At 45.7% G+C, this 23,185-nt stretch overlaps 10 protein-coding genes across 10 annotated transcripts; 4 read left to right on the top strand and 6 right to left on the bottom strand.

The window, feature by feature from the left end:
• Positions 1-3,105: 3,105 nt before the first annotated feature.
• On the top strand, positions 3,106-6,082 carry LOC125774405 (histone H2A). Its single transcript, XM_049444632.1, has one exon. The coding sequence runs from the start codon at positions 3,155-3,157 to the stop codon at positions 3,527-3,529; it is 375 nt and encodes a 124-aa protein (XP_049300589.1). The 5' UTR covers positions 3,106-3,154; the 3' UTR covers positions 3,530-6,082.
• Positions 6,083-7,219: 1,137 nt separating this feature from the next.
• Positions 7,220-15,040, bottom strand: LOC125774418 (histone H4). Its single transcript, XM_049444644.1, has 2 exons — positions 14,085-15,040; positions 7,220-7,348 (listed from the first exon to the last, which is right to left on the bottom strand). Exon 1 carries the CDS (start codon positions 14,910-14,912, stop codon positions 14,601-14,603), a length of 312 nt encoding a protein of 103 aa, XP_049300601.1. The 5' UTR covers positions 14,913-15,040; the 3' UTR covers positions 7,220-7,348; positions 14,085-14,600.
• Positions 7,220-21,526, bottom strand: LOC125774419 (histone H4). Its single transcript, XM_049444645.1, has 3 exons — positions 20,770-21,526; positions 14,085-14,258; positions 7,220-7,348 (listed from the first exon to the last, which is right to left on the bottom strand). The coding sequence occupies exon 1, from the start codon at positions 21,421-21,423 to the stop codon at positions 21,112-21,114; it is 312 nt and encodes a 103-aa protein (XP_049300602.1). The 5' UTR covers positions 21,424-21,526; the 3' UTR covers positions 7,220-7,348; positions 14,085-14,258; positions 20,770-21,111.
• On the bottom strand, positions 7,549-8,261 carry LOC125774422 (histone H4). The gene has a single exon (XM_049444647.1). The coding sequence runs from the start codon at positions 8,158-8,160 to the stop codon at positions 7,849-7,851; it is 312 nt and encodes a 103-aa protein (XP_049300604.1). The 5' UTR covers positions 8,161-8,261; the 3' UTR covers positions 7,549-7,848.
• Positions 9,388-10,095, bottom strand: LOC125774414 (histone H2B). The gene has a single exon (XM_049444641.1). The coding sequence runs from the start codon at positions 9,877-9,879 to the stop codon at positions 9,505-9,507; it is 375 nt and encodes a 124-aa protein (XP_049300598.1). The 5' UTR covers positions 9,880-10,095; the 3' UTR covers positions 9,388-9,504.
• On the top strand, positions 10,123-12,600 carry LOC125774408 (histone H2A-like). Its single transcript, XM_049444634.1, has one exon. The coding sequence runs from the start codon at positions 10,132-10,134 to the stop codon at positions 10,504-10,506; it is 375 nt and encodes a 124-aa protein (XP_049300591.1). The 5' UTR covers positions 10,123-10,131; the 3' UTR covers positions 10,507-12,600.
• Positions 15,175-22,101, top strand: LOC125774427 (uncharacterized). The gene is made up of 4 exons (XM_049444653.1): positions 15,175-15,582; positions 15,650-15,713; positions 16,838-17,252; positions 21,625-22,101. Exons 1-4 carry the CDS (start codon positions 15,180-15,182, stop codon positions 22,099-22,101), a joined length of 1,359 nt encoding a protein of 452 aa, XP_049300610.1. The 5' UTR covers positions 15,175-15,179.
• Positions 15,757-16,631, bottom strand: LOC125774412 (histone H2B). Its single transcript, XM_049444639.1, has one exon. The coding sequence runs from the start codon at positions 16,629-16,631 to the stop codon at positions 16,257-16,259; it is 375 nt and encodes a 124-aa protein (XP_049300596.1). The 3' UTR covers positions 15,757-16,256.
• LOC125774403 (histone H2A) lies at positions 16,875-19,325 on the top strand. Its single transcript, XM_049444630.1, has one exon. It carries the CDS (start codon positions 16,884-16,886, stop codon positions 17,256-17,258), a length of 375 nt encoding a protein of 124 aa, XP_049300587.1. The 5' UTR covers positions 16,875-16,883; the 3' UTR covers positions 17,259-19,325.
• Positions 22,102-22,650: 549 nt separating the features above from the next.
• LOC125774410 (histone H2B) lies at positions 22,651-23,142 on the bottom strand. Its single transcript, XM_049444637.1, has one exon. It carries the CDS (start codon positions 23,140-23,142, stop codon positions 22,768-22,770), a length of 375 nt encoding a protein of 124 aa, XP_049300594.1. The 3' UTR covers positions 22,651-22,767.
• Positions 23,143-23,185: the final 43 nt, after the last annotated feature.

Here is a 23,185-nt window from a genome sequence, read left to right as displayed (position 1 = left end):
ACCCGCACAAAAGGTCAGCCTGGCTCAACGCCTGGAAAACGTGAGAAATGCTCCTGACACTCCAGCTTCAACTTCTGAGGAGGAACTGTTCACCCCGGAAGAGCTCTTCAGCATCTTCACCAGGATGCTGTCTAAAATTCGCCTTTGCCGTAACAAAGGAGAACAACTCGCCGTTATCGGAGAATTGCTGATGCTCCATGGCTAACAAAACCCTCCGAATCGCCACCTGGAATGCTCAGTCTGTACGGGCTAAGCAAATCCCGCTCAACGACTTCTTGGTTCGTCACAACATCGACGCAGCGCTGATAGTGGAAACTTATCTCAAGCCTGAAATGAGTTTCTACTTAGACAATTACACCATACATCGCCTGGATCGCACCACCTCTCAATGCGGCGGCGTTGCCATCGCAATACGTCAAGGAATCCGGCACGCGCTACTCCCGCACTATAACACCACCATCATCGAAGCAATTGGGGTAAAGCTACCAACCAGTGCTGGATCACTGCAACTCACGGCAGTCTACTGTCCACGCCAGTGCCACGGGTCACAGAGAGAAAAATTCCGACAGGAACTAAGCATCATCACCAGCAATCCGGCCCGTTCGCTCATCGGTGGGGATCTCAACGCTAAACATCAGCTGTGGGGCAACATGCGGTGCAACACCAATGGCAACACCTTGGCGGACCTTTATCAGCATGGGAATTTCATCGTGCAGTTCCCTGACGCACCAACGCACATCCCAAATCGAGGTAACCATTCTGTAATAGATTTATTTCTTTCTAATGTAATTGTCAGCAAACCCCGGACCATCGATGAGCTGAACTCAGATCACTTTCCGGTTGTTACGGAAATCGATTTGCACTGTACCCGGCATCCACCTGCTCTGCGCAAAATCTTTTGCAACACGAATTGGCTTCGCTTTGGAAAAACCGTTGACCAGCTCATCACCACCACTGACGTAGAAGCCACAATACCCGGGATTGATGCAGCAATCGCCCGACTAGAAAGTGCCATCAAAACGGGTGAAGACAAATGTGTCCCAGAGGTGAGTGTTCGGGGTGTGGTTCTCGTCCTTGATGCCCACACACGATCGCTCATTACCAGAAGAAATCAGCTGAGGCGTCAACATCAAAGAAACGGGGATCCGCTGGTGAAACATCACGCTGCGCAGCTTTCACGCGTCATCCATGAAAGAGTGCTAAACATCCGCAACAACAACTTTGCCAGAATGATCCAGCGATTGCCACCCCATGCACCCAGCTTCTGGAAAACAGCCAAGGTTCTGCGCACCAAACCCAGACCGATACCACCACTCCAAACGGCAACAAACCAAACGATGCTTACACCCGCTGAAAAATCCAATGCTCTTGCACAACAGTTCGCCAGAGCACATCAGATCGGACTACCGATGCCCAGTCCACATGAGACGGTGGTGAACGCGACAAGTGACCGACTCCAGGAAGAAAACCCGTTCCTACCATCTGAGAACCGAACAACTATCGGAGAAGTAAAGGGAGCAATTAGAAGAACGAAAAACATGAAGGCCCCTGGATTCGACGGCATCTTCAACGTCCTTCTAAAACATCTACAACATTCGGCTCTTACACTTCTGGTGAACATTTACAACGAATGCTTTGAGCTTCACTACTTCCCGCAATCTTGGAAGTGTGCAAAGGTCATACCGATCCTTAAACCCGGTAAAGATCCGACGCTGCCTTCAAGCTACCGACCTATCAGTCTGCTGGATGCTCTCGGCAAACTGTTTGAGCGATTGATCTACTGGAGACTTCGGGATGCAGTAGACGAACGCCAACTAATCCCCGCGGAGCAATTCGGTTTTCGAGCCGGCCATTCCTCCACACTACAACTGCTTCGACTGAAAAACACCGTAGCGAGCAACAAACGAGTTGGAAAATCCACTGCTGCCGTTCTGCTGGATATAGAGAAGGCATTCGATAACGTATGGCACGACGGGCTCGTCCATAAACTAACCAAGTACGGGCTTCCAACTCATCTAGTGAAGCTAATCCAAAACTACCTGCAGCATCGGACGTTCCGGGTCGTCATCTCTTCGTCTGCATCTAGTACGACTATGATTCCAGCTGGTGTCCCTCAGGGCAGCATCCTGGGACCCCTTCTATACCTGCTGTACACCGCCGATCTACCAGTTCTTCCCAGTGGTGCACATATCTTTCTGTTTGCGGACGACATAGCCATCGCGACGAAGGGCAGGACACTTGCAGAGCTTAGGAAAAGCACTCAGCGCTCCGTTGACATCATCCAACAGTTTGCTTCCAGCTGGAAGATTAAAATAAACAACACGAAGACGCAAGCGATGGTCATCCCCTATCGTTGTAGGAAGCAACTCATCAGCCCGCAAACTCATCAAATCACCATAGACAAAGTCCGGATATCCTGGAAGTCGACGGTCCGGTACCTCGGTGTCACCATCGATAACCGGATGCTGTTCCATCATCAAACAAAAGAAATATCAACCCGGTTGATCATCCTCCTTAAAAAGCTCTACCCGCTCATCAATAGACGCTCCACACTGGATCCTCGCAACAAAGTAGCTGTCTACAAGCAGATCATTCTACCCGCAGCTACATACGGCATCCCTGTCTGGCGTTCCTGCGCTAAGACGAATCTTCAGAAAGTACAAACTGGTCTTAATCGCTTCCTACGGCTGATATTGAACGCTCCTCGCTGGACACGGCTTGAGGAGCTCTACGACGCTGCAAACACGTCACCGTTCGACGAATTGGCCGATAACATAATAAGCCGACTGCAGAACTCTACATCCACCTCAAACCACCAACTGGTAAGAGATCTCAAATTTAGGTAGTAAATAGTTTTTAAGTTTTTAGATTGTAAGTAGTTTTTAAGTCGTTAACTAGTTTTAAGATTACGTCTACCATAAAGCCTCTGGGCTACATAACAATCAAAACGATAAAAACGACCTGCCAACGGGCAAAAACAAAACTAGCGTTGAAAAGCTTAAAGCTGTGTCTCGCAAAACAATGTTATAAACATGTACTTAAAAATCCATCCATCAATAAATTATACAATTACGGAATTTGCTCACAAACATAACGTTCTCACAACAGGGAAGATCGTAGCGAACGCACTCTCTTACGCACCCAAGCTATCAACATGTCTGGCCGTGGCAAAGGAGGAAAAGTTAAGGGAAAGGCAAAGTCCCGCTCGAACCGTGCCGGTCTGCAGTTCCCAGTTGGCCGTATCCATCGTCTGCTACGCAAAGGCAACTATGCCGAGCGCGTCGGTGCTGGTGCACCAGTGTATTTGGCTGCCGTAATGGAATATTTGGCCGCTGAAGTGCTCGAGTTGGCAGGAAACGCTGCCCGAGACAACAAGAAAACGCGCATCATCCCGCGTCATCTGCAGCTGGCCATCCGCAACGATGAGGAATTGAACAAGCTGTTGTCCGGCGTCACCATTGCTCAGGGTGGTGTGTTGCCGAACATCCAAGCCGTGCTGCTGCCGAAGAAGACCGAGAAGAAGGCCTAAGCCTATCGCGAAATCAGCTTCTTTCAATCTTCCGCCAAAAACCGTCCTTTTCAGGGCGACAAATCATTTCGCTAAAGATTTCATTTGACCATTTCTGCTGAGCCCACTGCCAACGCATTCTCATACCGCAGGTAAATCCAATAAAGTGAGAAATGCAGGAAAATCCTTAACACGCACTCCAAAGTCAAAAGAGTTCAAAGACTCTAGCAGCGGCAAATCGTAGTGAAAAATGTTCATATTTTAAACCTGTGCCGTATGTGAACTCCCACATTATTGTAAGGAGCAATGGATGAAACGTTAAAAATAGAGTCGTCTACCTGTTTTTTCACCTGGGACGAACCTATGAGCAAGAGATAATTTACATCGATCGTAAGGGAATATGGATACCTGCCTTATGTAGGTAGCATCCATGGCCTTGAACCGATGTTTTTTTAAATGATTTTTTTTAATACAATTCGTAAACCGTTATTCTGGAATGCACCGAGCCCATTGCATTCCAATGTATGCGAAACCATCTCAAAACACATTCGTCATCAACAGCAGCAGCAACAGCATCAGAAACAATCCATACGAAAGAAACATTATTTACTCTTACCTGTTTCAGTACGCGGCATGCACTTCTCTCCTTTCGGTTGCTCCCTCGATGAACCAATTTTACTGTTATTCGGGTTTTTTTTCCGAACGATGCTCACTGATCACGATAGAAACGCAAACTTGAACTTTCACCACGATCCTTTTGACAATCTTGTGTATACACGAACTCATGCACTTTCCTTCCGAATCCATGCAGCTCGATCACTAAACTTCACTCACTAGTTTGTTCACTACTCACATTCCAATTGCACTGAAGTTTACCTCGATCACGATTTCGGATCGCTGTCCCTGTCCACCGTCGATGCCCGGTTTCGTACCGCTGCAGCCGCTCCATATTATAATAAAAAGAAGCAGCAGCAGCAGCAACAACAACTATTTAAATATAGGAGCGCATTTTTTTCTTCCCGGCCGACGGGATTCACTGCACGCACTCCTCGCCCCCTCTCCCGGTTAACGCACCGGAAACGCACTTATTCCACGCACTTCCAGGCCACTCACGCACAATTCAGGGACACTAAAATCGCTGTCCCTGTCCACCGCCGATGCCCGGTTTCGTACCGCTGCAGCCGCTCCATATTATAATAAAAAGAAGCAGCAGCAGCAGCAACAACAACTATTTAAATATAGGAGCGCATTTTTTTCTTCCCGGCCGACGGGATTCACTGCACGCACTCCTCGCCCCCTCTCCCGGTTAACGCACCGGAAACGCACTTATTCCACGCACTTCCAGGCCACTCACGCACAATTCAGGGACACTAAAATCGCTGTCCCTGTCCACCGCCGATGCCCGGTTTCGTACCGCTGCAGCCGCTCCATATTATAATAAAAAGAAGCAGCAGCAGCAGCAACAACAACTACTTTAATATAGGAGCGCATTTTTTTCTTCCCGGCCGACGGGATTCAATGCACGCACTCCTCGCCCCCTTTTTCTGGGGAACGCATCGGAAACGCACCGGAAACGTACTTTCAGTCCACTCACATTTCTTTTCTTCCCGGCCGACGGGATTCACTACACGCACTCCTCGCCCCCTCTCCCGGTGAACGCACCGGAAACGCACTTTCTACACACGCTCTGTTCAGGGACACTAAAATAGTAGGAAAAAATATGATCCTACATGCATTTCATGCCACAGTGAAAAAAATCACGGTAAGCGACGCCAAAAGTGTGGGCGGCGCAGTTTAAGCTTTTCACTGCACACTACACACACCACTTCACTGTAAATTACTAAAACGCACACGCACACACACACACACGGACTAGTGAGCTCCACTAAACGCGGAAGAACCGGACCGATCGACTGTACGAAGTAGACTGAACTCCGTTCGGTTCCTTGCATAATGAAATACTAATATTGGAGTGAGAGTCGTGTCAGAGTTCGTGTCCTCTCTCTCTCGGTATTAAGTATCCCGAACACACATACCTAGATAAAATGATTGCCAGACTACTAGAAACGTTTTACCTAACGAATTTTGCCACTCTTTTAATGTTTTATGCTTTTGCGTGTGCAAATATCAATGTTCAAACCGTGCAAGGAACAAAACATATTTGTTGTATATATGAGCAAATTAAGTTACATGCGCATGATTATTCGATAAGAAAAAAAACACGATAAATTTTAATAAATTTTGAAAGGTCAAAACCGAAAATCTTTCCGAAATCGTTTGTGGTAGCCTTAAGAAAGACTGATTTTATGTTACGCTTTATGTTTAGCGTAAGAAACAGCAACGAATTTGCAAAGTTTTGAAATCGGGAGGGCACAAATTTTAACATGCCTTAAAACGGACACCCAAGCGCGGACGAAATGTGCCTTCCATTGTCCTTCTCTCCAGCTACGAAATTAGTGCGAATTTTCACTAAGGAATTGCATCTCGCTCTAACTTACGCGCTCTCTTTCGTTGCGTTGGTGTGTGAGTACACTTGCACTTAACGGTATTTCTCATCGGGTGAAATTATATTTGCTTGAACAAATTAAGTTACATGCGCATGATTATGCCATAAGAAAAAATACACGATAAATTTTAATAAATTTTGAAAGGTCAAAACCGAAAATCTTTTCGAAATCGTGTATTTTACCCTTAAGAAAGACAGATTTTATGTTATGCTTTATGTTTAGAGGAAGAAACAGGAACAAATTTGCAAAGTTTTGAAATCGGTAGGGCACAAATTTTAACATGCCTTAAAACGGATACCGAGCCACGGACGAAATGTGCCTTCTATTGTCCTTCTTTCCAGCTAAGAAATTAGTGCGAATTTTCACTAAGGAATTGCATCTCGCTCTAACTTACGCGCTCTCTTTCGTTGCGTTGGTGTGTGAGTACACTTGCACTTAACGGTATTTCTCATCGGGTGAAATTATATTTGCTTGAACAAATTAAGTTACATGCGCATGATTATGCCATAAGAAAAAATACACGATAAATTTTAATAAATTTTGAAAGGTCAAAACCGAAAATCTTTTCGAAATCGTGTATTTTACCCTTAAGAAAGACAGATTTTATGTTATGCTTTATGTTTAGAGGAAGAAACAGGAACAAATTTGCAAAGTTTTGAAATCGGTAGGGCACAAATTTTAACATGCCTTAAAACGGATACCGAGCCACGGACGAAATGTGCCTTCTATTGTCCTTCTTTCCAGCTAAGAAATTAGTGCGAATTTTCACTAAGGAATTGCATCTCGCTCTAACTTACGCGTGTGAGGATACTCGCACTTAACGGTATTTTTCAGCGGGTGAATTTTAATTTTCGGATAACTATTTGCTGGTGGAAAATAAGTTACATGCGCATGGTTTTTAGATATGAGAAAATCAATGATCGATTTTAATACTCTTTAGGAGGGCAAAAGCGAAAATCTTTCCGATATCGTGTGTGTTAGTCCTAGAAAAGACTGATTTGATGGAATGTTTCATGTTTCATGAAAAATAAACCGAATATGATAAGTTCAGTTTGATCAGTTACCACTTTCAAGCGAATTTTTCTTAACCGTGTTGCTTCTCGCTCCAGCTCACGCTCTTTTTTTAATGTGACAAGGCCAAGAAAGAGAGATACCATTTTTAGATAATTTTCGGATTTGGTAAATTATGTAAAACACACAAATATGTTGAAATATCTTTCGTAAGTCTTGAAAAAGACTGGATTTGTGAAATGCTTCGTGCTTCATCTTAACAAACGCCGATTTTTGAAAGTGTTGCAAACGGAATAGAGACAAATTTCACCGTTTTTACACACTTCAGACATTCTCAATCCGTAGCGCGTACATACACACGGCTGAACCGACCATTTCAGGACTGGAACGCGGTGGGGAATCGACGCGATGCTCATCGGCTTCTTCTTTTTGGCTTAACGAACTTCTACGTGACGCCTGCTGGAGTAAAAAAACATGTACCTTGTTTCCTTGCTGGTGAGAACCCATGGAGCTATAATTCGGTTTACAGCTTTCGGTGAGTTTATTTATTATTTAGAAACAAACGAGATTTCACCGTATTGTCTGCCTTCGACTGCATGTTCTTCGTAATGCGTGATGTATGTACACCACGCGAATCAAAGCGCTTGACTAACGCTTTGGTGGATGATGTCAATCAGGTAAAAATGTTTCTCAATACCTCAAATGAATCTTACGCACTTACATTCGAAACCATAAGAAAAAGAATTTTGACGCAAAGGATGTGTGGTCCTGATAAGGACCGTTGAGATGAGGGCAAAATCTGCGTTGGCTGGTGGGTGCGGCTTAACCTCCGAAACCGTACAGCGTGCGACCCTGACGCTTCAGCGCGTACACTACATCCATCGCGGTGACGGTCTTGCGCTTGGCGTGTTCGGTATAGGTGACCGCATCGCGGATAACATTTTCCAAGAACACTTTCAGCACGCCACGCGTTTCTTCGTAGATGAGGCCAGAGATACGCTTCACTCCTCCACGGCGGGCCAGACGACGGATGGCCGGCTTGGTGATGCCCTGGATGTTATCACGCAGCACTTTGCGATGACGCTTGGCTCCTCCTTTACCCAGACCTTTGCCTCCTTTTCCTCGTCCAGTCATTTTCGATGTCAAGCACTAACCGACCGTACTGTTCAGAAGTTCACGATTTACAACAGGGCTACGCACAATTTTCCACTCTTTTATATCATTTAGCTGAGCGCACGCACATGCACATACGCGTTTCCATACACGAGCGCTGTGCGAATGTGAGTGTGCAGGCGAAGCTAGGTTATAAAAAGGGAGATTTGGTTATTCAGCTAGCTTATTCTGAAGCATACTATCAACGCAGCCAGACGTCTTTACACGTTCCACTACCCAACCAGTGAAATGGCCCGTACCAAGCAAACTGCCCGTAAGTCGACCGGAGGTAAGGCCCCTCGCAAGCAGCTGGCCACCAAGGCTGCTCGCAAGAGTGCTCCGGCCACCGGAGGAGTGAAGAAGCCGCATCGTTACCGTCCGGGAACCGTAGCCCTGCGCGAGATCCGTCGCTACCAGAAATCGACCGAGCTGCTGATCCGCAAGCTGCCCTTCCAGCGCCTGGTTCGTGAAATTGCCCAGGACTTCAAGACCGATCTGCGCTTCCAGAGCTCGGCCGTGATGGCCCTGCAGGAGGCCAGCGAGGCGTATCTGGTCGGCCTGTTCGAGGACACCAATCTGTGCGCAATTCATGCAAAGCGCGTCACCATCATGCCGAAAGACATCCAGCTGGCTCGCCGCATCCGTGGAGAGCGTGCTTAAATCTCGCCAGTTCCCATCGTTCATCGAGGGGCATTATCCACTCAAACGGTCCTTCTCAGGACCACCACCAATATTGATCAAAAAGATATTTCGCAAACCTTCTGCATTTACAAAAAAAAAACGGTTTGTATGTTGGAAGAATGAGCGTTTGGGATCTCATCGATTTGGGTGTGCGATGACGCGCATTTGGGAGTGTGAAATCGAATGCCTGTGTCATCTGTGTGTGAGTGAATGGGTATGAATGGCTTGTTTGTATTACTGTGAAACTTTCGTTTGCTGTTGTCGAATGGTGGGTGATTCGGTGCCTTTTTGAAGCCTATCGATTAAGCCCGTAAAGGGCAGCATGCATAATAACGCGGTTGGCGTTCAGTTTAGAACATTCATGAGAGCTTTGAGCCCGATGCTCTCCGCTGCGTACAGCGGTACTTTCGAGCAGTGTTCGTGATGCTTTTAACAAGTTAAAATTTAAGTTTAAATTGGCACAGACTCGGACTGAATGAACGCTTCGTAAAGGAAGGCTTATTTGACGATTTACACGAATTTGCTATTAGCAGAGAGACGCACTACTATAGAAAGGTTTAAACAGAAACATTCTTTTGAACAGATGCGTGTTGTGGTCCTGAAAAGGACCGGTTTGGGGTTCGGGTAGAATTGAACTCGGTCGAATTACTTCGAGCTGGTGTACTTGGTGACGGCCTTCGTGCCTTCGGACACGGCGTGCTTGGCCAGCTCACCAGGCAAGAGCAGACGGACGGCCGTTTGGATTTCGCGGGACGTGATCGTCGAACGCTTGTTGTAGTGCGCCAAACGGGACGCTTCGGCAGCGATGCGCTCGAAAATGTCGTTCACGAAGCTGTTCATGATGCTCATCGCCTTGGAAGAAATTCCGGTGTCCGGATGGACTTGCTTCAACACCTTGTAGATGTAGATAGCATAGCTCTCCTTGCGGGTCTTCCTTTTCTTCTTCTTGTCCGACTTGGAGATGTTTTTCTGGGCTTTGCCAGACTTTTTCGCGGCTTTTCCACTGGTTTTCGGGGCCATTTCACGATGGTATTGACGCAGCGATGTTCACAGTTGGAGGGTGAAAAAATGTATGAATAGAACTTCCAGGGGTTCGTTCGCTTATATTCCGGTTTTCGTATCAGGCTCGTGTTTTCGAGTTGAGCGCGCAGATACAGCATAACGCGGAGTATAAAAACTCGAGTTCGGCTCGGAATTTGCTCACAAACATAACGTTCTCACAACAGGGAAGATCGTAGCGAACGCACTCTCTTACGCACCCAAGCTATCAACATGTCTGGCCGTGGCAAAGGAGGAAAAGTTAAGGGAAAGGCAAAGTCCCGCTCGAACCGTGCCGGTCTGCAGTTCCCAGTTGGCCGTATCCTTCGTCTGCTACGCAAAGGCAACTATGCCGAGCGCGTCGGTGCTGGTGCACCAGTGTATTTGGCTGCCGTAATGGAATATTTGGCCGCTGAAGTGCTCGAGTTGGCAGGAAACGCTGCCCGAGACAACAAGAAAACGCGCATCATCCCGCGTCATCTGCAGCTGGCCATCCGCAACGACGAGGAATTGAACAAGCTGTTGTCCGGCGTCACCATTGCTCAGGGTGGTGTGTTGCCGAACATCCAAGCCGTGCTGCTGCCGAAGAAGACCGAGAAGAAGGCCTAAGCCTATCGCGAAATCAGCTTCTTTCAATCTTCCGCCAAAAACCGTCCTTTTCAGGGCGACAAATCATTTCGCTAAAGATTTCATTTGACCATTTCTGCTGAGCCCACTGCCAACGCATTCTCATACCGCAGGTAAATCCAATAAAGTGAGAAATGCAGGAAAATCCTTAACACGCACTCCAAAGTCAAAAGAGTTCAAAGACTCTAGCAGCGGCAAATCGTAGTGAAAAATGTTCATATTTTAAACCTGTGCCGTATGTGAACTCCCACATTATTGTAAGGAGCAATGGATGAAACGTTAAAAATAGAGTCGTCTACCTGTTTTTTCACCTGGGACGAACCTATGAGCAAGAGATAATTTACATCGATCGTAAGGGAATATGGATACCTGCCTTATGTAGGTAGCATCCATGGCCTTGAACCGATGTTTTTTTAAATGATTTTTTTTAATACAATTCGTAAACCGTTATTCTGGAATGCACCGAGCCCATTGCATTCCAATGTATGCGAAACCATCTCAAAACACATTCGTCATCAACAGCAGCAGCAACAGCATCAGAAACAATCCATACGAAAGAAACATTATTTACTCTTACCTGTTTCAGTACGCGGCATGCACTTCTCTCCTTTCGGTTGCTCCCTCGATGAACCAATTTTACTGTTATTCGGGTTTTTTTTCCGAACGATGCTCACTGATCACGATAGAAACGCAAACTTGAACTTTCACCACGATCCTTTTGACAATCTTGTGTATACACGAACTCATGCACTTTCCTTCCGAATCCATGCAGCTCGATCACTAAACTTCACTCACTAGTTTGTTCACTACTCACATTCCAATTGCACTGAAGTTTACCTCGATCACGATTTCGGATCGCTGTCCCTGTCCACCGTCGATGCCCGGTTTCGTACCGCTGCAGCCGCTCCATATTATAATAAAAAGAAGCAGCAGCAGCAGCAACAACAACTATTTAAATATAGGAGCGCATTTTTTTCTTCCCGGCCGACGGGATTCACTGCACGCACTCCTCGCTCGCTCTTTCGGTGAACGCACCGGAAACGCACTTTTTCCACGCATTTTCAGTCCAGCCACGCACAATTCAGGGACACTAAAATCACTGTCCCTGTCCACCACCGATGCCCGGTTTCGTACCGCTGCAGCCGCTCCATATTATAATAAAAAGAAGCAGCAGCAGCAGCAACAACAACTACTTTAATATAGGAGCGCATTTTTTTCTTCCCGGCCGACGGGATTCAATGCACGCACTCCTCGCCCCCTTTTTCTGGGGAACGCATCGGAAACGCACCGGAAACGTACTTTCAGTCCACTCACATTTCTTTTCTTCCCGGCCGACGGGATTCACTACACGCACTCCTCGCCCCCTCTCCCGGTGAACGCACCGGAAACGCACTTTCTACACACGCTCTGTTCAGGGACACTAAAATAGTAGGAAAAAATATGATCCTACATGCATTTCATGCCACAGTGAAAAAAAATCACGGTAAGCGACGCCAAAAGTGTGGGCGGCGCAGTTTAAGCTTTTCACTGCACACTACACACACCACTTCACTGTAAATTACTAAAACGCACACGCACACACACACACACGGACTAGTGAGCTCCACTAAACGCGGAAGAACCGGACCGATCGACTGTACGAAGTAGACTGAACTCCGTTCGGTTCCTTGCATAATGAAATACTAATATTGGAGTGAGAGTCGTGTCAGAGTTCGTGTCCTCTCTCTCTCGGTATTAAGTATCCCGAACACACATACCTAGATAAAATGATTGCCAGACTACTAGAAACGTTTTACCTAACGAATTTTGCCACTCTTTTAATGTTTTATGCTTTTGCGTGTGCAAATATCAATGTTCAAACCGTGCAAGGAACAAAACATATTTGTTGTATATATGAGCAAATTAAGTTACATGCGCATGATTATTCGATAAGAAAAAAAAACACGATAAATTTTAATAAATTTTGAAAGGTCAAAACCGAAAATCTTTCCGAAATCGTTTGTGGTAGCCTTAAGAAAGACTGATTTTATGTTACGCTTTATGTTTAGCGTAAGAAACAGCAACGAATTTGCAAAGTTTGAAATCGGGAGGGCACAAATTTTAACATGCCTTAAAACGGACACCCAAGCGCGGACGAAATGTGCCTTCCATTGTCCTTCTCTCCAGCTACGAAATTAGTGCGAATTTTCACTAAGGAATTGCATCTCGCTCTAACTTACGCGCTCTCTTTCGTTGCGTTGGTGTGTGAGTACACTTGCACTTAACGGTATTTCTCATCGGGGTGAAATTATATTTGCTTGAACAAATTAAGTTACATGCGCATGATTATGCCATAAGAAAAAATACACGATAAATTTTAATAAATTTTGAAAGGTCAAAACCGAAAATCTTTTTCGAAATCGTGTATTTTACCCTTAAGAAAGACAGATTTTATGTTATGCTTTATGTTTAGAGGAAGAAACAGGAACAAATTTGCAAAAGTTTTGAAATCGGTAGGGCACAAATTTTAACATGCCTTAAAACGGATACCGAGCCACGGACGAAATGTGCCTTCTATTGTCCTTCTTTCCAGCTAAGAAATTAGTGCGAATTTTCACTAAGGAATTGCATCTCGCTCTAACTTACGCGCTCTCTTTCGTTTGCGTTGGTGTGTGAGTACACTTGCACTTAACGGTATTTCTCATCGGGTGAAATTATATTTGCTTGAACAAATTAAGTTACATGCGCATGATTATGCCATAAGAAAAAATACACGATAAATTTTAATAAATTTTGAAAGGTCAAAACCGAAAATCTTTTCGAAATCGTGTATTTTACCCTTAAGAAAGACAGATTTTATGTTATGCTTTATGTTTAGAGGAAGAAACAGGAACAAATTTGCAAAGTTTTGAAATCGGTAGGGCACAAATTTTAACATGCCTTAAAACGGATACCGAGCCACGGACGAAATGTGCCTTCTATTGTCCTTCTTTCCAGCTAAGAAATTAGTGCGAATTTTCACTAAGGAATTGCATCTCGCTCTAACTTACGCGTGTGAGGATACTCGCACTTAACGGTATTTTTCAGCGGGTGAATTTTAATTTTCGGATAACTATTTGCTGGTGGAAAATAAGTTACATGCGCATGGTTTTTTTAGATATGAGAAAATCAATGATCGATTTTAATACTCTTTAGGAGGGCAAAAGCGAAAATCTTTCCGATATCGTGTGTGTTAGTCCTAGAAAAGACTGATTTGATGGAATGTTTCATGTTTCATGAAAAATACACCGAATATGATAAGTTCAGTTTGATCAGTTACCACTTTCAAGCGAATTTTTCTTAACCGTGTTGCTTCTCGCTCCAGCTCACGCTCTTTTTTTAATGTGACAAGGCCAAGAAAGAGAGATACCATTTTTAGATAATTTTCGGATTTGGTAAATTATGTAAAAACACACAAATATGTTGAAATATCTTTCGTAAGAAAAAGACTGGATTTGTGAAATGCTTCGTGCTTCATCTTAACAAACGCCGATTTTTGAAAGTGTTGCAAACGGAATAGAGACAAATTTCACCGTTTTTACCTTCAGACATTCTCAATCCGTAGCGCGTACATACAGACACACACTCATGCACACGGCGGAACCGACCATTTCAGGACTGGAACGCGGTGGAGAATCGACGCGATGCTCATCGGCTTCTTCTTTTTGGCTTAACGAACTTCTACGTGACGCCTGCTGGAGGAAAAAAACATGTACCTTGTTTCCTTGCTGGTGAGAACCCATGGAGCTATAATTCGGTTTACAGCTTTCGGTGAGTTTATTTATTATTTAGAAACAAACGAGATTTCACCGTATTGTCTGCCTTCGACTGCATGTTCTTCGTAATGCGTGATGTATGTACACCACGCGAATCAAAGCGCTTGACTAACGCTTTGGTGGATGATGTCAATCAGGTAAAAATGTTTCTCAATACCTCAAATGAATCTTACGCACTTACATTCGAAACCATAAGAAAAAGAATTTTGACGCAAAGGATGTGTGGTCCTGATAAGGACCGTTGAGATGAGGGCAAAATCTGCGTTGGCTGGTGGGTGCGGCTTAACCTCCGAAACCGTACAGCGTGCGACCCTGACGCTTCAGCGCGTACACTACATCCATCGCGGTGACGGTCTTGCGCTTGGCGTGTTCGGTATAGGTGACCGCATCGCGGATAACATTTTCCAAGAACACTTTCAGCACGCCACGCGTTTCTTCGTAGATGAGGCCAGAGATACGCTTCACTCCTCCACGGCGGGCCAGACGACGGATGGCCGGCTTGGTGATGCCCTGGATGTTATCACGCAGCACTTTGCGATGACGCTTGGCTCCTCCTTTACCCAGACCTTTGCCTCCTTTTCCTCGTCCAGTCATTTTCGATGTCAAGCACTAACCGACCGTACTGTTCAGAAGTTCACGATTTACAACAGGGCTACGCACAATTTTCCACTCTTTTATATCATTTAGCTGAGCGCACGCACATGCACATACGCGTTTCCATACACGAGCGCTGTGCGAATGTGAGTGTGCAGGCGAAGCTAGGTTATAAAAAGGGAGATTTGGTTATTCAGCTAGCTTATTCTGAAGCATACTATCAACGCAGCCAGACGTCTTTACACGTTCCACTACCCAACCAGTGAAATGGCCCGTACCAAGCAAACTGCCCGTAAGTCGACCGGAGGTAAGGCCCCTCGCAAGCAGCTGGCCACCAAGGCTGCTCGCAAGAGTGCTCCGGCCACCGGAGGAGTGAAGAAGCCGCATCGTTACCGTCCGGGAACCGTAGCCCTGCGCGAGATCCGTCGCTACCAGAAATCGACCGAGCTGCTGATCCGCAAGCTGCCCTTCCAGCGCCTGGTTCGTGAAATTGCCCAGGACTTCAAGACCGATCTGCGCTTCCAGAGCTCGGCCGTGATGGCCCTGCAGGAGGCCAGCGAGGCGTATCTGGTCGGCCTGTTCGAGGACACCAATCTGTGCGCAATTCATGCAAAGCGCGTCACCATCATGCCGAAAGACATCCAGCTGGCTCGCCGCATCCGTGGAGAGCGTGCTTAAATCTCGCCAGTTCCCATCGTTCATCGAGGGGCATTATCCACTCAAACGGTCCTTCTCAGGACCACCACCAATATTGATCAAAAAGATATTTCGCAAACCTTCTGCATTTACAAAAAAAAAACGGTTTGTATGTTGGAAGAATGAGCGTTTGGGATCTCATCGATTTGGGTGTGCGATGACGCGCATTTGGGAGTGTGAAATCGAATGCCTGTGTCATCTGTGTGTGAGTGAATGGGTATGAATGGCTTGTTTGTATTACTGTGAAACTTTCGTTTGCTGTTGTCGAATGGTGGGTGATTCGGTGCCTTTTTGAAGCCTATCGATTAAGCCCGTAAAGGGCAGCATGCATAATAACGCGGTTGGCGTTCAGTTTAGAACATTCATGAGAGCTTTGAGCCCGATGCTCTCCGCTGCGTACAGCGGTACTTTCGAGCAGTGTTCGTGATGCTTTTAACAAGTTAAAATTTAAGTTTAAATTGGCACAGACTCGGACTGAATGAACGCTTCGTAAAGGAAGGCTTATTTGACGATTTACACGAATTTGCTATTAGCAGAGAGACGCACTACTATAGAAAGGTTTAAACAGAAACATTCTTTTGAACAGATGCGTGTTGTGGTCCTGAAAAGGACCGGTTTGGGGTTCGGGTAGAATTGAACTCGGTCGAATTACTTCGAGCTGGTGTACTTGGTGACGGCCTTCGTGCCTTCGGACACGGCGTGCTTGGCCAGCTCACCAGGCAAGAGCAGACGGACGGCCGTTTGGATTTCGCGGGACGTGATCGTCGAACGCTTGTTGTAGTGCGCCAAACGGGACGCTTCGGCAGCGATGCGCTCGAAAATGTCGTTCACGAAGCTGTTCATGATGCTCATCGCCTTGGAAGAAATTCCGGTGTCCGGATGGACTTGCTTCAACACCTTGTAGATGTAGATAGCATAGCTCTCCTTGCGGGTCTTCCTTTTCTTCTTCTTGTCCGACTTGGAGATGTTTTTCTGGGCTTTGCCAGACTTTTTCGCGGCTTTTCCACTGGTTTTCGGGGCCATTTCACGATGGTATTGACGCAGCGATGTTCACAGTTGGAGGGTGAAAAAATGTATGAATAGAACTTCCAGGGGTTCGTTCGCTTATATTCCGGTTTTCGTATCAGGCTCGTGTTTTCGAGTTGAGCGCGCAGATACAGCATAACGCGGAGTATAAAAACTCGAGTTCGGCTCGGAATTTGCTCACAAACATAACGTTCTCACAACAGGGAAGATCGTAGCGAACGCACTCTCTTACGCACCCAAGCTATCAACATGTCTGGCCGTGGCAAAGGAGGAAAAGTTAAGGGAAAGGCAAAGTCCCGCTCGAACCGTGCCGGTCTGCAGTTCCCAGTTGGCCGTATCCATCGTCTGCTACGCAAAGGCAACTATGCCGAGCGCGTCGGTGCTGGTGCACCAGTGTATTTGGCTGCCGTAATGGAATATTTGGCCGCTGAAGTGCTCGAGTTGGCAGGAAACGCTGCCCGAGACAACAAGAAAACGCGCATCATCCCGCGTCATCTGCAGCTGGCCATCCGCAACGACGAGGAATTGAACAAGCTGTTGTCCGGCGTCACCATTGCTCAGGGTGGTGTGTTGCCGAACATCCAAGCCGTGCTGCTGCCGAAGAAGACCGAGAAGAAGGCCTAAGCCTATCGCGAAATCAGCTTCTTTCAATCTTCCGCCAAAAACCGTCCTTTTCAGGGCGACAAATCATTTCGCTAAAGATTTCATTTGACCATTTCTGCTGAGCCCACTGCCAACGCATTCTCATACCGCAGGTAAATCCAATAAAGTGAGAAATGCAGGAAAATCCTTAACACGCACTCCAAAGTCAAAAGAGTTCAAAGACTCTAGCAGCGGCAAATCGTAGTGAAAAATGTTCATATTTTAAACCTGTGCCGTATGTGAACTCCCACATTATTGTAAGGAGCAATGGATGAAACGTTAAAAATAGAGTCGTCTACCTGTTTTTTCACCTGGGACGAACCTATGAGCAAGAGATAATTTACATCGATCGTAAGGGAATATGGATACCTGCCTTATGTAGGTAGCATCCATGGCCTTGAACCGATGTTTTTTTAAATGATTTTTTTTAATACAATTCGTAAACCGTTATTCTGGAATGCACCGAGCCCATTGCATTCCAATGTATGCGAAACCATCTCAAAACACATTCGTCATCAACAGCAGCAGCAACAGCATCAGAAACAATCCATACGAAAGAAACATTATTTACTCTTACCTGTTTCAGTACGCGGCATGCACTTCTCTCCTTTCGGTTGCTCCCTCGATGAACCAATTTTACTGTTATTCGGGTTTTTTTTCCGAACGATGCTCACTGATCACGATAGAAACGCAAACTTGAACTTTCACCACGATCCTTTTGACAATCTTGTGTATACACGAACTCATGCACTTTCCTTCCGAATCCATGCAGCTCGATCACTAAACTTCACTCACTAGTTTGTTCACTACTCACATTCCAATTGCACTGAAGTTTACCTCGATCACGATTTCGGATCGCTGTCCCTGTCCACCGTCGATGCCCGGTTTCGTACCGCTGCAGCCGCTCCATATTATAATAAAAAGAAGCAGCAGCAGCAGCAACAACAACTATTTAAATATAGGAGCGCATTTTTTTCTTCCCGGCCGACGGGATTCACTGCACGCACTCCTCGCCCCCTTTTTCTGGGGAACGCATCGGAAACGCACCGGAAACGTACTTTCAGTCCACTCACATTTCTTTTCTTCCCGGCCGACGGGATTCACTACACGCACTCCTCGCCCCCTCTCCCGGTGAACGCACCGGAAACGCACTTTCTACACACGCTCTGTTCAGGGACACTAAAATAGTAGGAAAAAATATGATCCTACATGCATTTCATGCCACAGTGAAAAAAATCACGGTAAGCGACGCCAAAAGTGTGGGCGGCGCAGTTTAAGCTTTTCACTGCACACTACACACACCACTTCACTGTAAATTACTAAAACGCACACGCACACACACACACACGGACTAGTGAGCTCCACTAAACGCGGAAGAACCGGACCGATCGACTGTACGAAGTAGACTGAACTCCGTTCGGTTCCTTGCATAATGAAATACTAATATTGGAGTGAGAGTCGTGTCAGAGTTCGTGTCCTCTCTCTCTCGGTATTAAGTATCCCGAACACACATACCTAGATAAAATGATTGCCAGACTACTAGAAACGTTTTACCTAACGAATTTTGCCACTCTTTTAATGTTTTATGCTTTTGCGTGTGCAAATATCAATGTTCAAACCGTGCAAGGAACAAAACATATTTGTTGTATATATGAGCAAATTAAGTTACATGCGCATGATTATTCGATAAGAAAAAAAACACGATAAATTTTAATAAATTTTGAAAGGTCAAAACCGAAAATCTTTCCGAAATCGTTTGTGGTAGCCTTAAGAAAGACTGATTTTATGTTACGCTTTATGTTTAGCGTAAGAAACAGCAACGAATTTGCAAAGTTTTGAAATCGGGAGGGCACAAATTTTAACATGCCTTAAAACGGACACCCAAGCGCGGACGAAATGTGCCTTCCATTGTCCTTCTCTCCAGCTACGAAATTAGTGCGAATTTTCACTAAGGAATTGCATCTCGCTCTAACTTACGCGCTCTCTTTCGTTGCGTTGGTGTGTGAGTACACTTGCACTTAACGGTATTTCTCATCGGGTGAAATTATATTTGCTTGAACAAATTAAGTTACATGCGCATGATTATGCCATAAGAAAAAATACACGATAAATTTTAATAAATTTTGAAAGGTCAAAACCGAAAATCTTTTCGAAATCGTGTATTTTACCCTTAAGAAAGACAGATTTTATGTTATGCTTTATGTTTAGAGGAAGAAACAGGAACAAATTTGCAAAGTTTTGAAATCGGTAGGGCACAAATTTTAACATGCCTTAAAACGGATACCGAGCCACGGACGAAATGTGCCTTCTATTGTCCTTCTTTCCAGCTAAGAAATTAGTGCGAATTTTCACTAAGGAATTGCATCTCGCTCTAACTTACGCGCTCTCTTTCGTTGCGTTGGTGTGTGAGTACACTTGCACTTAACGGTATTTCTCATCGGGTGAAATTATATTTGCTTGAACAAATTAAGTTACATGCGCATGATTATGCCATAAGAAAAAATACACGATAAATTTTAATAAATTTTGAAAGGTCAAAACCGAAAATCTTTTCGAAATCGTGTATTTTACCCTTAAGAAAGACAGATTTTATGTTATGCTTTATGTTTAGAGGAAGAAACAGGAACAAATTTGCAAAGTTTTGAAATCGGTAGGGCACAAATTTTAACATGCCTTAAAACGGATACCGAGCCACGGACGAAATGTGCCTTCTATTGTCCTTCTTTCCAGCTAAGAAATTAGTGCGAATTTTCACTAAGGAATTGCATCTCGCTCTAACTTACGCGTGTGAGGATACTCGCACTTAACGGTATTTTTCAGCGGGTGAATTTTAATTTTCGGATAACTATTTGCTGGTGGAAAATAAGTTACATGCGCATGGTTTTTAGATATGAGAAAATCAATGATCGATTTTAATACTCTTTAGGAGGGCAAAAGCGAAAATCTTTCCGATATCGTGTGTGTTAGTCCTAGAAAAGACTGATTTGATGGAATGTTTCATGTTTCATGAAAAATAAACCGAATATGATAAGTTCAGTTTGATCAGTTACCACTTTCAAGCGAATTTTTCTTAACCGTGTTGCTTCTCGCTCCAGCTCACGCTCTTTTTTTAATGTGACAAGGCCAAGAAAGAGAGATACCATTTTTAGATAATTTTCGGATTTGGTAAATTATGTAAAACACACAAATATGTTGAAATATCTTTCGTAAGTCTTGAAAAAGACTGGATTTGTGAAATGCTTCGTGCTTCATCTTAACAAACGCCGATTTTTGAAAGTGTTGCAAACGGAATAGAGACAAATTTCACCGTTTTTACACACTTCAGACATTCTCAATCCGTAGCGCGTACATACAGACACACACTCATGCACACGGCGGAACCGACCATTTCAGGACTGGAACGCGGTGGGGAATCGACGCGATGCTCATCGGCTTCTTCTTTTTGGCTTAACGAACTTCTACGTGACGCCTGCTGGAGTAAAAAAACATGTACCTTGTTTCCTTGCTGGTGAAAACCCATGGAGCTATAATTCGGTTTACAGCTTTCGGTGAGTTTATTTATTATTTAGAAACAAACGAGATTTCACCGTATTGTCTGCCTTCGACTGCATGTTCTTCGTAATGCGTGATGTATGTACACCACGCGAATCAAAGCGCTTGACTAACGCTTTGGTGGATGATGTCAATCAGGTAAAAATGTTTCTCAATACCTCAAATGAATCTTACGCACTTACATTCGAAACCATAAGAAAAAGAATTTTGACGCAAAGGATGTGTGGTCCTGATAAGGACCGTTGAGATGAGGGCAAAATCTGCGTTGGCTGGTGGGTGCGGCTTAACCTCCGAAACCGTACAGCGTGCGACCCTGACGCTTCAGCGCGTACACTACATCCATCGCGGTGACGGTCTTGCGCTTGGCGTGTTCGGTATAGGTGACCGCATCGCGGATAACATTTTCCAAGAACACTTTCAGCACGCCACGCGTTTCTTCGTAGATGAGGCCAGAGATACGCTTCACTCCTCCACGGCGGGCCAGACGACGGATGGCCGGCTTGGTGATGCCCTGGATGTTATCACGCAGCACTTTGCGATGACGCTTGGCTCCTCCTTTACCCAGACCTTTGCCTCCTTTTCCTCGTCCAGTCATTTTCGATGTCAAGCACTAACCGACCGTACTGTTCAGAAGTTCACGATTTACAACAGGGCTACGCACAATTTTCCACTCTTTTATATCATTTAGCTGAGCGCACGCACATGCACATACGCGTTTCCATACACGAGCGCTGTGCGAATGTGAGTGTGCAGGCGAAGCTAGGTTATAAAAAGGGAGATTTGGTTATTCAGCTAGCTTATTCTGAAGCATACTATCAACGCAGCCAGACGTCTTTACACGTTCCACTACCCAACCAGTGAAATGGCCCGTACCAAGCAAACTGCCCGTAAGTCGACCGGAGGTAAGGCCCCTCGCAAGCAGCTGGCCACCAAGGCTGCTCGCAAGAGTGCTCCGGCCACCGGAGGAGTGAAGAAGCCGCATCGTTACCGTCCGGGAACCGTAGCCCTGCGCGAGATCCGTCGCTACCAGAAATCGACCGAGCTGCTGATCCGCAAGCTGCCCTTCCAGCGCCTGGTTCGTGAAATTGCCCAGGACTTCAAGACCGATCTGCGCTTCCAGAGCTCGGCCGTGATGGCCCTGCAGGAGGCCAGCGAGGCGTATCTGGTCGGCCTGTTCGAGGACACCAATCTGTGCGCAATTCATGCAAAGCGCGTCACCATCATGCCGAAAGACATCCAGCTGGCTCGCCGCATCCGTGGAGAGCGTGCTTAAATCTCGCCAGTTCCCATCGTTCATCGAGGGGCATTATCCACTCAAACGGTCCTTCTCAGGACCACCACCAATATTGATCAAAAAGATATTTCGCAAACCTTCTGCATTTACAAAAAAAAAACGGTTTGTATGTTGGAAGAATGAGCGTTTGGGATCTCATCGATTTGGGTGTGCGATGACGCGCATTTGGGAGTGTGAAATCGAATGCCTGTGTCATCTGTGTGTGAGTGAATGGGTATGAATGGCTTGTTTGTATTACTGTGAAACTTTCGTTTGCTGTTGTCGAATGGTGGGTGATTCGGTGCCTTTTTGAAGCCTATCGATTAAGCCCGTAAAGGGCAGCATGCATAATAACGCGGTTGGCGTTCAGTTTAGAACATTCATGAGAGCTTTGAGCCCGATGCTCTCCGCTGCGTACAGCGGTACTTTCGAGCAGTGTTCGTGATGCTTTTAACAAGTTAAAATTTAAGTTTAAATTGGCACAGACTCGGACTGAATGAACGCTTCGTAAAGGAAGGCTTATTTGACGATTTACACGAATTTGCTATTAGCAGAGAGACGCACTACTATAGAAAGGTTTAAACAGAAACATTCTTTTGAACAGATGCGTGTTGTGGTCCTGAAAAGGACCGGTTTGGGGTTCGGGTAGAATTGAACTCGGTCGAATTACTTCGAGCTGGTGTACTTGGTGACGGCCTTCGTGCCTTCGGACACGGCGTGCTTGGCCAGCTCACCAGGCAAGAGCAGACGGACGGCCGTTTGGATTTCGCGGGACGTGATCGTCGAACGCTTGTTGTAGTGCGCCAAACGGGACGCTTCGGCAGCGATGCGCTCGAAAATGTCGTTCACGAAGCTGTTCATGATGCTCATCGCCTTGGAAGAAATTCCGGTGTCCGGATGGACTTGCTTCAACACCTTGTAGATGTAGATAGCATAGCTCTCCTTGCGGGTCTTCCTTTTCTTCTTCTTGTCCGACTTGGAGATGTTTTTCTGGGCTTTGCCAGACTTTTTCGCGGCTTTTCCACTGGTTTTCGGGGCCATTTCACGATGGTATTGACGCAGCGATGTTCACAGTTGGAGGGTG

This window comes from Anopheles funestus, unplaced genomic scaffold, assembly GCF_943734845.2.
Source record: "Anopheles funestus unplaced genomic scaffold, idAnoFuneDA-416_04 scaffold_53_ctg1, whole genome shotgun sequence".
Taxonomy (NCBI): domain Eukaryota; kingdom Metazoa; phylum Arthropoda; class Insecta; order Diptera; family Culicidae; genus Anopheles; species Anopheles funestus.
The sequence above is the reverse complement of the archived record's forward strand: the minus strand, read 5'-3'. Positions and strand labels throughout refer to the sequence as shown.